The 16,408-nt window shown below is 35.2% G+C and overlaps 1 protein-coding gene across 1 annotated transcript; it reads right to left on the minus strand.

The window, feature by feature from the left end:
• Nucleotides 1-2,575: 2,575 nt before the first annotated feature.
• LOC123550017 (adhesion G-protein coupled receptor D1-like) lies at nucleotides 2,576-15,449 on the minus strand. Its single transcript, XM_045338460.2, has 10 exons — nucleotides 15,395-15,449; nucleotides 14,885-14,940; nucleotides 13,171-13,274; nucleotides 11,718-11,820; nucleotides 9,868-9,960; nucleotides 8,492-8,619; nucleotides 8,252-8,318; nucleotides 7,724-7,809; nucleotides 4,743-4,869; nucleotides 2,576-3,444 (listed from the first exon to the last, which is right to left on the minus strand). The coding sequence occupies exons 2-10, from the start codon at nucleotides 14,927-14,929 to the stop codon at nucleotides 3,277-3,279; spliced, it is 921 nt and encodes a 306-aa protein (XP_045194395.2). The 5' UTR covers nucleotides 14,930-14,940; nucleotides 15,395-15,449; the 3' UTR covers nucleotides 2,576-3,276.
• Between the last annotated feature and the right edge of the window lie 959 nt (nucleotides 15,450-16,408).

Raw genomic sequence — 16,408 nt, forward strand, 5'->3', positions numbered from 1 at the left:
TTGGAATGTGAATACGACAGAGACCACATTTTGCAATTGATTCTTATAAAACTTGCACACAACTTGTACTGACATAATATCTTGGTTCCTTTCGAAAATTGGCCAGATCCCATCATGAGTTCTAGCGTTAAGGCCTCTTAAAGAGCCAAAATTTGCTTTTTTTGGCTTGTGAACAAGATAGAGACCACAGTTTGTGATTTATTTTTATAAAACTTGCACACAACTTGTATTGGCATAATATCTCAGTTACTTTCTAAAACTGGCCAGATCCAATCATGGATTCCAGAGTCCTTAAAGGACAAGGAAAGCCTGACAATAAGTTAATTTCATATGAAAGCCATACTCAAGCCTTTCATAACGCTGAAAGAATTTTTAAAATCGGACCACTATTGAAAAAGATATGGCAGTTTGAAATTTAAGAAAATTACTGATCATGGAGGCAGCCATTTTGTGTGTTTATTACGTCATTTACACACTGCTTAATTCATTATTTAGCAAATAACCCTTTAAATAGATTAATTTTATATGTTTCTTGAGTGTAAGATGTAAAACATGGTAAGTCCTTTCATTATAGCTGGAAAAAAGTATAGCAATTATTTTATAGAAATCGTTAAATTCCATTCTAATATGTGTCTAGAAATTTAATAAAACCACCATTTTGTTTTTTGTTGCCATTTTGTTTTATTTAAATGCTCATAACTTCCTCATTTTTAAGTCGATTTTTAAAATTCTATCACTTCTTTAAATGAGTACAGAAATTCCACAGATGGATTAACATCAAAATAACACTGCCCTTCCCTTTAAAAGGCCAAAACTGCTGTTTTGGCTTTGCAGCCGTATAAAGACTTCATTTATGGTTTGATTTGATACAAACATGCAAAATATCTTTAACTTCAATAGATCTTGGATTTCATGATGAATCCGGCAGCTCCAATCATAGGTTCCGGAATTATAGCCCCTGATTGCCCCTTGAAAGAGCCAAAATTTGTTAATTTTACCTTGTGAACACGATAGAAGTGACATTTTACATTCGATTTTAACCACACTTACACACAAGTTAAGATCTCGGTTTCTTTCGAAAACCAGCTAGATTCCATCATGGGTTCTAGAGTTACTGCCTCTGAAAGGGGCAACACTTTCTGTATTGGCCCTTTCAGCCATATATAGGTTTCATTTATGTTTTAATTTGATACAAACTTGCACAGAATGTTTATCTTGATGATCTCTAAGAAATTGGGATTCTAAACTGTGTCATGTGGGGTCAAAAACCAGGCCACCAGGTCAAATCAAAGGAAAATCTTGTTAACACCCTGGAGGCCACATTTATGACCCTATCTCCATGAAACTTGGTCAGAATGTTCATCGTGATGATTCCTAAACCAATGTCGAAACTGGATTATGTGGGGTCAAAAGCTAGGTCACCCTCTCAAATCAAAGGAAGTGCTTGTTAACACTCTAAAGGCCATTTTTATGACCATATCTTCATGAATCATGGTTAGAATGTTGATGATTCCTATGTCAAGATTAAAACTGGGCTATATGGGGTCAAAAGCTAGGACATCCGGTTAAATGAAAGGAAAAGCTTGTTAAAACTTTTGAGGCCACATTTATGACCCTATCTTCATGAACCTTGGTCAGAATGTTCATCTTGATGATTTCTAGACCAAGATTAAACCTGGGTCTTGTTGGGTTAAAACTAGGTCACCCACTTAAATCAAAGGAAATGCTTGTTAACACTTTAGAGGCCTTTGACCCTATCTTCATGAAAGAAGAAGAATATCTATCTTGATGATTCCTTTGCAAAGTCTGAAACTGGGTCATGTGGGTTCAAAAACTAGGTCACCACTCAAATCAAAAGAACAGCTTGTTAACACTGTAGAGGCCACATGTATGACCCTGTCTTCATGAAACTTGGTCAGAATGTTTATCTTGATGATTCCAAGGCAAAGTTTAACAGGTGAGCGATATAGGGCCATCATTACCCTCTTGTTTAAAAGATCTGAGCACAGAGTTCTCAAGGTTAGCTATTGTGATCGCTATTAGTATATGAGTGCACTGAATACATATACTAACCAAACGTTTCTTGCCGAAACAAAATGCAAGAATATTTTGATAAAGTAATGAAGGCAATAAATTAAAAAATAGTGAAATGAAACTATCTAAATTGTTACCCTTAACAAGTCAAGTATAAGGATGACTTTGAATGTACTGCCAATGAGTGACATTGTTCATTGTAATGCATAATAAAACCTTTTGCTACACAGTACGCACATTTGAAATTCATGTATTATCAAAAATTCCCGTTAACAAAAACATGTTCTCTAACGAATAATGATATTTTCAAAATTAATAGAAATAACATATCATCAAAAACAAAATTAAAATTTCTTCATATAGAGTAATCATAGTAAAACAATATTAATCGCATTTATGAAAACAATATTTAAAGCAAATTTATATTAATCGCATTACATTACATAACAGTTATATAAAGTTTTACAACATTGATTATATTTCACAAAACAGTGACTTAGTTAATATATAACTGGTCACATGTCTCAAAATAACAGTGGCATTTCTCAAAAATGTAAGCTCAAAGTAATGATAGATATCAATAGGACGTAACTATCTAGAAAAAGAAACATATTTATCATTTACTTCAATACTTATGCATTACTTTAATTTAAGGTTTTATGCACGTTTGATAAACCGAAAGTGATGGCGTAACGTCAGTTATCCGGATAACGTAGAATAAAGCCTGGTATCGGCGTACGGAAATAAAAACGCTCATGTGATAGACTGCACCTATATGATGTGTCTGGACACTAGGGCATCTGTTTAAGTTAGCATCAAAGACATTCTTTACATACTAAATGAATAATCTAACTTAATTTTCAAAGAATATTTACATTTCATACTGCACACTGTGAAAATATATATTTGTATAAGTCTCTTTCCACTCCCTAACATCTTGATCATTTGTCAGGACTCTGTGCGCAGCATGTCATACCTGATGTCTTAACGCGCTAATATAATATTTTAATCAATTTTCACATTAGTATTCACTTTCAGAGATTTTGTGTAGTGACTTTTATCTGTATAGTTCTCTGATCGTTATAAGTTGCATACCTCTGAGGCAACTTCTTCGATCTTTGCAGAAACAATAAAAGCAGAGATAATCGTTTATTTAGGAGCGTGCAGAGGGACCACACTAGTGGGTCCGCCTTTACGTTTCTGTTTCTAGCTACGTCATTGTGGTTTTGAGTCTATTTTCATTCAATTTTCATTTTTGGAGGCTTGCGAGGACTGCACGTGTGAATCAACCGTATTTTGTGCTGTGCGTGATGGTGATGACGTACCACTCTCTTTATCGGTAATCTTTGTACAAAGCGCTTTCTGGATCTCGCCATTCGTCAGCACATGGAATAATAGAAGTAGTAATCCCTTTAAATATAAAAAACAACAACATAATTAAATGCAGCAAATTCTGGAAAGTCGAGTATCAACTATTTTATTGTAGCTTACTCTTTTAAACGTACTTAATGCCTAACTTGTTCGGCCTCCTTAATTCATCGCTTGCTCCTGATCTCTGTGAGTTCCATTCTCATCCATCAGAGGTTCGTAAAAATCCTGACACTAGGGAACCACAGTGAACCTCTGGTATTCGAGAATGTGTAGGTTTGAGTCCCGTTGATACACGCATGTGGCTTGTAAAATGTTGGTGATTCTACATAAGATGTATTCAATGCTTGATATAACGCATGGGTAGAACGGCCAGCTGAAACCTCAGGGGAAAGTCACCAAATGAATATTAACGTTTTTATAAGTTAGAACACACAAAAAAAAACAACTGAAAATAATAAAGACTGGGTGTATTAAAATTAAAGGGGGCCTCCGTGGTCGAGTGGTTAAGTTCGCTGACTTCAAATCACTTGCCCCTCATCGATGTGGGTTCGAGCCTCACAGTCAGTTGGGGCGTGGAATTCTTCATGTGAGGAAGCCATCCAGCTGGCTTACGGAAGGTCGGTGGTTCTACCCGGGTGCTTGCTCGAAATGAAATGATGCATGGAGGGGCACCTGGGGTCTTCCTCCACCATCAAAGCTGTAAAGTCGCCATTGTCGGTGCAACGTTAACCCAACAAACATTAAAATTAACACCATTCAACAAAGTTGTGTGACATTTCAGTCTATAGCCTACAACGTAATATAAACAACATAAAATAAGCACGAGTTGTGTGCAAAAAGTGTCGCCATATATTTGGCGCATATGCATGTTTGGTGTGCCGCTGCAAAAGTCTAAAATCTCGTTATAATATTACACCTGAAAAAAAAAGAGTTTTTATGGCATTGTGGTTGAATTTAAATCTCAAACCTGGTGTAAATAATGACACTTGTAAACATATTCATGTACAACAATTACATAATTTAAAACATACAATCATGTATACAATACATCAATAATGCTAAAAATCATAGTTACAGTAATAATGATGGCGGCGGTGATTAGGATGAACTGTTTGCGTTTGATGATGATGATAATGATGGCAATGATGATGATTGTTATGATGATGGTATTGATGGTCATGATTATTATGCTTATAAAGACAATGATAGGACGTCAGGATGATGACGGTGACAACGATAGCGACAACAGATATGACGACGACAATGATGATGATGATGAGGAGGAGGAGGAGGAGAAGGATATTGATGATAATGATGACGCCGATAATGATACGAACCTGTCCTGAGGCTAAAATCACGAAGGTATACTGGAGTGCTGTGGCAAGATCAAATGTTACAGCATAGCCGATTGTCCACTGCAGACCAAACACGGGGAACATTGACAGGGTGGAGAGGAACATATGCCTGCCGTGAAAACATATTAGAGCGAAATGCCAGATTTATATAACACTATATACCAGATTTATATAACACTATTTACCAGATTTATAGAACACTATATATACCAGATTTATATAACACTATTTACCAGATTTATAGAACACTATATATACACCAGATTTATATAACACTATTTACCAGATTTATAGAACACTATATACCAGATTTATATAACACTATTTACCAGATTTATAGAACACTATATATACCAGATTTATATACACTTTATATACCAGATTTATAGAACACTATATATACCAGATTTATAGAACACTTTATATACCAGATTTATATAACACTTTATATACCAGGTTTATATAACACTTTATATACCAGATTCATCATAAACACGTTCAAAGACACTTTACATACAAAGGAAGTCACCCTGGGCGCCAAATTAATCATCCTAGTACAGACACAGACCAATCTGACCAGAGGACAAAGGGAGAGAAAGCCCCCAAACCACAGAGAGAAAACATGTCTGGTTAATTTGCTTAACTCAGTCTGGTTCTTTAACATGCCCGATGAGTAGGACCGATACATGCATACATGCGAAGCCGCCCTCCAGTACTGGCCTCATCACTATACCGTACTGATTTTGTAAGACATTTCAAAGGCACTAGTTTTATGGTGGCAGTAAACAATTTTCAGCTGTTAGTGTCAAATTAGTCCCGGTCGAATTAACAAATAAGAGGCAATTCACGGATTAGTAATTTAGAACAATAATAATTGCTAGAACTGAAGTTTCAGTTCAGTTATTTAGTGAAAATTAGTTTAGTTCGAAATTATGACGTAGTGACATGCAGATGCGATTACATGCTTTCGTTGAGCTAGCCTAAGAGTTAGGTACATGTTTCGGAGAAGAAAGTTCGAACATCACCAAATCATAGACAGAAATGAATCGTTTTACATGATGATTAAACAGCAATTAAAAAATTTATATTATTCTACAAAACCATTGTCAATTCACTCATATATGTATTGAATTTCGGATAGGGACTGCATGAAGGGGCCACACTTCTGGACAGTTCAACGCCTTTAAAACCTCACCATTTTTAAACAGCTGTTAAGTGTCTTCGTTTTGATGCATTTGCAACAATGTACGAGTGCTTAAACTTCACATAACTAGGTTAAACATCGTTTTTGACAATTGTTTACTTTTGGCATTCTTTTTAAAGGGGGACAACTCTTAGAATATTTTAAGTATCCAATTCCACAGGACAGAAAGGTAAACATGTATTGGACAGATGGATTGTTTATAAAGGTGTTTTTGTTTACTAAAAATTTCTGTGGTTTTGTGATATACTGCTAAATCTTAGTGGAGCTGTCATTTTGACAGGGGCTCAGGAAAATTGAAAAAGTGGAAAACGGTACGGATGGCAAGTATATTTGAGCTTATTTTCAAATGTTACAGTGTAACTGGAGTAAGAAACCGTGTAGCAGTTCATGCAGTTGGCGCTATCATTTGCATGGAATTTTCTGCAACGATATTAAAATTGGCAAATTTAGCTTTTTTCGTCATCAGATTTCGCGACCCGGAGGCACAAATTCAGTGCTTGTAATCTGAAAACTAGATGCTAGATATGTAGTGCAGATTGTTTGTAATGAGACACTTAAGTCATACTAATATAACTGCAATATTTGTATTTCAAGTGTGTGGTTACAAACTTTTGTGTGAGGTTTTGAATGTCGAGTAGGCGACTGTAGTCCGAGAAGCTCTGAAAACTGTTTACTGCTTCTTATATCCCGCGTGGTCAATCTGCTAGAGTTTTTTGTTATCTCTTGGGAAATAAATTCTTTTTGAAAGGTACTTCAGTACTGAATTCAAAAAAGTATTAATTCCATTTTTTTCAGGTCATTGTCATTTTGAATCCAAGATAGTCACATAGAAACTAAAAATGGAACCAATAGTTTTCATAAACTAGAAAGTCTAACGAAGAAAATAAGACCAAAGCCAAAGGGTACTGCAAACAGCTGAGTAAACCAACTATCTGACAATTCAAATGTGCTGTTCGGCGCGTGTACATTACAGGAGTACTTTGCAGATACTGGTATATAAATGAGTAAGACCAAAAACCCATTCCTACACAGTGCAATTTCTATCCGATTATTTGCTCATTTTTATTTATCGACTTTCTGTTATGTCGATGTAACTAAAAGTTCGTAATGACTATTTGCTCACTTTTACAACCCCCACCCCATCCCCCTATATAACTTCTATGAGACTCTTCAAAACATACTTAATCGCACATGCGTTCGGTTCTACTAACGATGATTTTTTAAAACTTTTTTTCATTAAACATTATTTTCATTTCATAAACAACTGGGTACACCAGGAAGCCCCACAGGTCATGTCTTAGACGTCTCTTGAATTAAATTCTATTTTTTGTGCGTTTTTACGGGTATAAACAAAACTGTAACTTCTTGCAAATCCATGAATCGCGTATTGGCTTGCAAATCCACGAATCGCGTATTGGCTTGCAAATCCATGAATCGCGCATTCTTGGATAATTTGCAAGAAGTCCAATTGGGTTTATACCAAGTATAACCAAACACAAATAGCATTTAATTCTTATAAATACATTTTTTACGGTGGTTATCAGAAAACCAATATCGAACTTTTCGACATGTTACTAGAACAAATTTTTGGTTAAATTATCGCCGCTAGGAACAGAAATTCTGGTGGACGTACCACCGCTTCGTGTGCAACCCAGTTAACATGTCTTCTGAAACTATGGAAATTCTGGTTACTGGTAAGTTATTCTTGCTAAATTCATGAATCTTCATAACTTGCATACCGTCTGAAAATCAACTTTACCTGAAAATAGTGCGTTTGTCCTTCCCCTTTGTCGTATCGAGCACTATCCCCGCCCGGATAATCATCATGTATAAGATCCAGTTTGACTGCAGAATGTAATATATTTATGTAACATATCAACTACATGAAAATTAAATCTCTTTTCTCATGTCAGTCTGAATAGACAATTACACAGCAAAACGGAAATTTGTTTGTTACCGTTTTATTCCAAACCCCCCCCCCCCCCCCCCAAAAAAAAAAATCATCCTTTAGACTAACTCTATTAGACTTGTCATTTATTTTTATGTCGTTCATTTAAAAAACTTTCAATTATGGGAATGATTTACATTGTTTTCCAGAAATGATAAAGCAAATATAACCATTTTACAATTTTGTGTGGAATACTCGTTTTGATGTATATTATTTTATTTATATTATTTTATTTGAATATAGAAATCATTACTTAAAGTCACTTGCATTTATTTTTCTAATTTAAGATTGCTTGATTTATATAACGAATCGCACTTGCGTATTAATCAAAACTCTTACCAGCTGAATTAAAAAGACTGGCAGTAGAAACGCCAGACGTGTGTTTTGTTCTGGTGGAAGCCAACACCTGCAATACAAACAAAGTTGTGAGACAACACGTCAAAAACCATCGTGCAGTCTGATACTTAAAATACTTTTTTATCTGCCTTCCTCGAGGCAGATTTAAATCTACACGCAGATTAGAGTTCAATTTTATTTAAAGACAGATACATTTTCAAACAGAAAAAAACTGCTAGTAACCTCTTTTCCTGCGCATACTGGTCCCCACGTGCGATTGCGGTCAATATTACGATGATACCTGGAACCAGCCAAATAGTAAAGATATAAACTCCTCTCCTTCGGCATGTCCCGAGACACATGGGCGCGAACTAAAGCAATAAACAAAATATAAATTTAAATTTGACATAATTAAATATGGTGTTAAGACGTACATATCATAAGGGAAATGGGATGGATGTTAATGGAGGTTCCTCTGTCATGGCAGAAATCAAGCTGTCTGGTTTTCACAATGCCAATAGGTCTATCCAAAAACCTGTCCGGACGCCGTTGTCAGTATCATGGATTTTTCTCAGACACGTTTAATAATTAAAAGAGATATACAAACAAGAGGGCCAAGATGGCCCTTGGCCGCTCACCTGAGAAACACACCATAACAGTGTAAACATGTTGATTTCACGGAAACAAATATTCTGGCCAATTTTCATTAGGATTGGACCAAAAATGTGGTCTCTTGAGTTTAAACAAGTATTTTCTTTGATATTACCTAGTGACCTAGTTTTTGATCCCAGATTAGTGAGATGACCCATATTCAAACTTTACCTAGATTTCATCAAGGCAATCATTCTGACAATGTTTCCTGAAGATCAATTGAAAAATACAACCGCTATCGCACACACAAGTATTTCTTTGATTTGACCTAGTGACCTACTTTTAAACCCCAGATAACCCATATTCAAACTCGACCTAGATTTCATCAAGGCAATCATTCTGACCAAACTTTATGAAGATCAATGGAAAAATACAGCTTCTATCGCATACACAAGGTTTTTCTTTGATTTGACCCAGTGACCTACTTTTTGTCCCGGTATAATCCAATATTCATAACTATAAATCTAAGATTTATATCAAGTTCGACATCTATTTGACCAATAAAATTTTCATTATGGAAAGATTCAATTGAAAAATACAGCCTCTATAGCATACACAAGGTTTCTCTTTGATTTGACCTAGTGACCTACTTTTTGACTCCAGATAACCAATTTTCAAACTTTTTCTAGATTTCATCAAGGTAATCATTCTGACAAAATTTCATGAAGATCAGTCGAAAAATACAGCCTCTATCGCATACACAAGGTTTTTCTTTGATTTGAACTAGTGACCTAGTTTTTAATCTCAGATGACCCATTTTCGAACGTGGCCTAGATTTCATCAAGGTAATCATTCTGACCAAAATTCATGAAAATCAATTGAAAAATACAGCCTGTATCGCATACACAAGCTAAATGTTGTCGGACAACAGACGACAGACGACAGACAGACGACGGACGCCGGGCATCGAGCGATCACAATAAGCGATCTCAGGTGAGCTAAAAATGGAAGTTTGAATATTAACCTACCTTTGACCAAAGGTGAAGGGCGTAAGCGAATGACGAGAAGTGAACACACATAAAAAAGTAGTGCAGCACACACGTGGCAATCTTACACATTACCTGAAAATAGTCATAATCTTTTCTTTTAATGTATTAAAGAATGTTTTAGCTTCATGCATATGACAGCTAGAAGATTATGGAGTTTCCACTGAATTCTCCGCGGGGACAATAATGGCGTACTATATAAATTGCCAGAAGAGTTTGGGATCGTGTATCATACATATGTGAGACTATCGCTTTCCGTTTAAATAGACTGCGTTTTGAACACATGGAGTGCCCACAAAATAACGAGCAATTAGAAGGGAATATTTACGCTTTTCACGGAATCTGTGTACATTTTTTAGAAAATATCTTTTCTCCCTTTCCATTGTCGTCACATATTCAAAACCTATTAACAAAGTAGTACAGTTAAGAACAAATTCGTCAACATGAAATTCATAACAAACGACCAGAAAATATAAATCGCGTTGCCTTTGATTACTTTCAAAAGCTCTTAAAATGAAATCCTGAGTGACTTTAGATGGCTGGCTATATGTCATGTGTCATTCTTGGTCATCACCAGTAGCGTGAGATTCATAATAATTACATTGTCGACAGAAGCTTAAATTGACAGAGACACTGATATTACAAACATCAGTGTCATTAGCAGGAATATAATGCTGATGCATCCTGAAGGCTTTCAGAATCACGCAATACGTAATAATCAGAGACTTCAACTACCACTGCACTGTGCTTAATTAAAAAAATGCTGCTTTGGTATTACAAGTTAAATAGCAGCCAGATTGGATATCATTTTAAAAAAAATACAGCCAAGATTTTAATTCTTGACTGACAAGTGAATGTCGATCTTTTATCAGTCCGTGAAATTAACCTTTAGCCTGCTGGCTGCAAGTAATTCTACCTTGGCGACTAGTGCAGACCAAGATAAGCCTGCACATCTTAATCTGCACTGCTCGCTTTTCAGTCTGTAAATTTTCAGTGAACACCCCTTCGAATAATAAATGGTACAGCCCAACTGAATGACAGACCAGCCCATTTTAGAAACATAGCAGGTTAAAGGTTAACAGACTAGCAGACTATCACCCTGTCAGAGAGAAGACCCGAGCTGCTCCTCCGCGCATTTTTTCAGGCATGGGTAAGTACATACGTAGATCAATCTGACCGTGCCCAAGCACATTTAATATCTTCTTCGCATGAAGGCAAAACCACGGCGGTAAGAGGTACATGATTTGTATAAATGCTTCCATAAACATGCTTTAAAAAATAACCACAGAAACTGGTTTGTAGTCGTACCTCCCTATACAGACGGTTAACGTCACTGAATTCGAATCATTTGCCACTAAGCAGTGTCAGTTTCAGTCTACAGAGGGTTGTTTTTAGGAAAACCAGCTGTTCAGCCGTATATCCAAGGTACAAGTCTGTGAACTCAAAAAAAAAAAAAATGCCTAGAGGACCATATCATGTAACCATTGATATGTATATATATATATATACAGGAAGGTGTCCTATGATAGTAACTATCAATTGCAACAAAATGCTAACAACAAAATATATATGAGCCGTGCCATGGGAAAACCAACATAGTGGGTGTGCGACCAGCATGGATCCAGACCAGCCTGCGCATCCGCGCAGTCTGGTCAGGATCCATGCTGTTCGCTAACAGTTTCTCCAATTCCAATAGGCTTTGAAAGCGAACAGCATGGATCCTGACCAGACTGCGCGGATGCGCAGGCTGGTCTGGATCCTTGCTGGTCGCATACCAACTATGTTGGTTTTCTCATGGCGCGGCTCAATTATGAAAGCATAAAATACGTTACAGGATCAGGATATCCAGTATTCTCCGCTCCGATGAAAGATAACTGTGCCGCCATCAGAACTACACACATGTTGCTGGTAATAAACATACCGTCACTGCGTACACTGAAACAAGTATGAATCATCAATGTATTTATTAAACGAGTTGAATGAAATAAAAATAACCGCGAGGCTCTGCCGATCATTTTATCAATTTTATTCAACGTGTTTAATAAATTCAATGTGGAAAGTCACAAATCTAATATTCTTCTTATCACATGTTAGCTTTTTCTGCCGAAACATCTATAATTCTATTTCTTTAACTATTATAAGCATGTCAATTTGACCAACGTCTCCTGAACTTTAAACGACGTCGACGTCAAAAGCTTTATTACACTAGTTAGTGTATTATCAATTTTAAGTAATGGCTTTATTTCACACCCGTAACGTCAAACATGTAATAACTAGTTGTTTGATACAAATTACAAATTTAAATTACATTTTCTTACACGACACCTGATATAAATTGCAGGTCCATTTAGGCCGGTCATATTACTGGAAATAATGCCAAAACCTTAAAGCAATTCCTACATAAAGTTATATGGGTTCATAGGAAAAGTCCTCAAAAGAAATCCAAGCCAACTCCTTAAAATTAGGTGATATTAAAGGACAGCTTCGTTTAGATTTTAATTAACAGAAAATAATATCATTTCTTTATTCACTTGCATGCATTACATAATAAAGCAGTTCAAGAAACATTTATAAATAATTTCATCTGTTTATGAATTTTGAGCAAATATTGAATGCCAAACCATTTAAAATACTACAAATATATATAAATGTTTACTAAACCGCAGGGTGAACATGTATTCCCACTAAACTGGAAGAATTTTACCAGTGTTTAAGGAATGTAACTTAATGACATTAAATTGAAATTTTCAAGCCATTCAAGTTAGTTTATGTATGGATTTTACTTATTTCAATATAATTGATAAGGCTTTTTTATACTAATCAGTTTATGTTACTGAAGGAAAAGTATAGTATGTCTTTATTGCTATTATCAATACTGTCAACAGGATTGGGGTTAACACAAAATAATAAATATCTACTCAATGTTTGTACGTACTGTCAGTACCATTTCAAGAAATGAAATTAAGTGCAAACAACACAACGTTGTACAAAGGCAAGTATTTTGATTTTAACTAAACTAGTTGTTTTATAAAACAAACTTTCTAGGTTTTGAGTTTAACTAAACTAGTTGTTTTGTAAAGCAAACTTTCTAGGTTTTTACTTTTAACTAAACTAGTTGTTTTGTAAAACAAACTTTCTAGGTTTTGATTTTAACTTAACTAGTTGTTTTGTAAAGCAAACTTTCTATGAAAAACCTTGGTGCTAGAAGTGAATTTCAAATTTTCTGACCAAATAGAGGTACAGATATTGCAAAGGTTCTTACAAAACGAGGACAGTGATACCTACGGCAACAAACAGAGCAGACTGAGTATTAGAACACAGCAAACCATAGACATTGAACCGCCAATTTCAGAAATAAGAGACATTCGCTCCATATCTTTTGAAGACAACTGAAATAAGAAAAGTAAATAGCAGATATCCACATGAATAGGTCACAATAACGTTTACATAATGCAAGTACGTGCATTGTGTTTGTCACACATTTCTCAGTTTCTTGTGATTTAATCCTTGTTTCTTTAAACTGTCAGGTTTAACGTTCTTTTCAGGATTAGTTTATACGGCAGTGTGATCAGCTTCCTGTTTACATTATGTAAGATACATTACAATAGGCGTGTATTTATGCAAATTCATTGTGATGCAAATGTCTTTGCCATTCTTTTCTCGAATTCTTATGATTTGTTTGTGTGTCTGTTTTACTGAAGTTAAAGCCAATTTCATCCTTATTTTGACTTCAATTAATGGTCACTTACCTCAGGAATACATTGCTAAAGCTTTGCACATATGCCAATGAAACGCATTGCAAATGTCTGTTCATATGTTTCCTTTACTTGCTGTGATAAGTGCCGTGTGGCGGCTGTGTAAAGTCTCCCCGTACTTGGACTCAGTGTTGTTATATTTTCTGGTCTTTTTAGATTAAAGAGTGCATTCAAATTTATTACAATAGAATTTCATTAAGCCTTTGCTAATGTGGGAGGGGACGGGGGGTGGGGGGGGGGGGTGATTGCACATTCATTACTCTCAAGAACAGTCTCATTCTAATCGAGTGCGCTGTTATTTTACTTGGCTGCAATCTATACTCCCAACAGATATTTTCAAACATTTTACTAACTACAGCAGACTTAATGCACATTGAAAAAATGTCTCCCCGTATCTGGACTAAGCTTTGTTACATTATCTGGTCTTTTGGGGTCATGGAGTCCATTCATTTTTATTTTAACAGAATTCAAATTACGGAGCGTGAGGGGTGTTGCACATTTCATAACCTCCTCTCATAAACAGTCTCAGTCAAACCAAGCCTGCTGTTATTTTGCTTGGCTATGTTGTATGCTTGCAAAGGATGTTTTCACAGAATTTACATACTCCATTTTTCAGAAATGTTTTATTCAATTACAGTGGTCAGTTACATGATGCCCCACCCATTCACATTATACTGACACCAGACTGGCAAGCGCCAAGCGAGTAAACTATACCACTACCATTTTTCCCGTCTTTGGTATGACGCGACCTCCCGCACTCGAAGGAGGGTGCTCTACCACTACGTCTACCACTAAGTTGCCGAGGTTGTTTGTAACAGACACTACACACTCTAAATATGTTTATTTCTGTTTTAGCATCATAATCACAATCTGTTACAGTAAGATGTTTTTACATTTGATTTATCTTCATAGAAAAATGTTTTATTATGCTTAAAATATACCATTATATTGTGCATGATGTTTTGGGAGATGAGTTACTTAAATAAAATATTTCCATATCCTACAATTCTTAAACAGGGTAATTATAGTTTGAAATAAATTGATTGCTTACAATGTGGACCAAACCCCAGCACGCAAGTGAAAATTCCGGTAAGTCTCCGGAGACGGTTTCCTTGAAAACAATATGCCAGCTATGTTTTTCCAACGGCCGACACAAAATGCTTTTTTCTTAAACTTTGTATTTTTAGTCAAAAGCAATATCATCAGAGTTAGCGTAAAGTGAAGTGATTAGAAATACAACTCACCTGCGTGTCATTATTAAGCTGCATCAAAAATGCGTAAAAAGCCATTTTGACAGAATCTGGAAAATATTTAATATTATTTAAATTAAATAAAAAGTTCCTTTTGTGCATGAGCCATTTCGAAAATGAAAGTTTACAGCTAATGGTACTGTCCAAATTGAAAGATGGACAAGTTCATTATAGAAATTTAGCAGGGTAAGGGATAAAAGTCTGAAACTTAGTGGGTTTTTTTACGATTTTGTCGTAACTGTTTCTTCCATATATAAGGTAATAAATTTGTTAATCTGTTTGTACCTATATTAGGCACATTCATGCGTAGTTCTATTACAGCTATTCAATTGATTAAGACAGAGCAATAGGAAAATAAAGAATTTTGAAGTTTAAGTCTAAAACTTTGATGAATACGGATGCTTAGCGCTGTTGTCTCAATAGCATGAATGATCAGAAAATTCTACAACACATTTTAATAATATCAATAATTATACGCAAAATGTCGTAAAATATATCAAATACCTGAAAAATCACTGTTTAAAACAATAAAAGAATCCTTTTAATTGCACAGTGTAGGCTGCTCCAATGACAAATAGGTATTTTTCTAAAAATCCCTCAATATATATAGGCAATGGTACGTAAAATTCAAAATTTTGTGTGATATAGTTTTAACGTCTGACAAACTGCGTGGAATAAATTTCCTTAACCTGCTGGTGGCAGGTGATTCTGCCTTTGCGACCAGTACATGCACGTCCGTGCAGGCTGATCACGGTTTGCACTGTTCGCTATTCAGTCAGTAAATTTTCAGCGAGCACCCATTTGAATAATGAATGGTACTGCCCAAACTGAATGATGGACCAGTCCATTTTAGAAAATTAGCTGGGTAAAGGTTGATATCCTTGCCGAAGACGTATTGTACAGTGCAATAATCCGTCATTGATTGTTTTCATTTGTTATAAGCTGTCTGTGGCATCACTTCTGAAGTGGTTTCGTCATTAAGAAACAAATACAAAATATTGTTTAAAATCAAAGTAAATTCATCTACAGCGGTTGATTTTAACTAGAAAAGGGAAACATCATAGACTTTTAAAATAAAACAAGTTTTAGTAATTATTGAAAATATTCAAAATGCATAGAAGAAAAAAAAAAACAACAGCAAATATTTTTCATAAAAATTGTTGCTTTCAAATTGTCACAATGTACAGCAGTTATTCCTCATAGATCTATTTCTTAAAGATATACCACAGGTTCTTGGAGTTGTCCAAGGGATGTTAGACAATTCGGCATTGTTATTAAATATGTTGTAAAAATATCACGGAGTACGATTAAACAAAGATATAACGTGTATTAATATATTAACAAAAATTACCTAAGTTGTGAAATGTATCTCAACTTTCATGCCGTTTGAGAACAAATAAAATTGCCAGACTTGAAAGAAAAGAACCAAACAAAACTAAACTATGGAACATATTTTTTTATATTTATATACACCTATTAAACTTGTGAATGAATTGTTCTTTAAATGCAGATAAATTA

This window comes from Mercenaria mercenaria, chromosome 6 (genome assembly GCF_021730395.1).
Source record: "Mercenaria mercenaria strain notata chromosome 6, MADL_Memer_1, whole genome shotgun sequence".
NCBI lineage: Eukaryota > Metazoa > Mollusca > Bivalvia > Venerida > Veneridae > Mercenaria > Mercenaria mercenaria.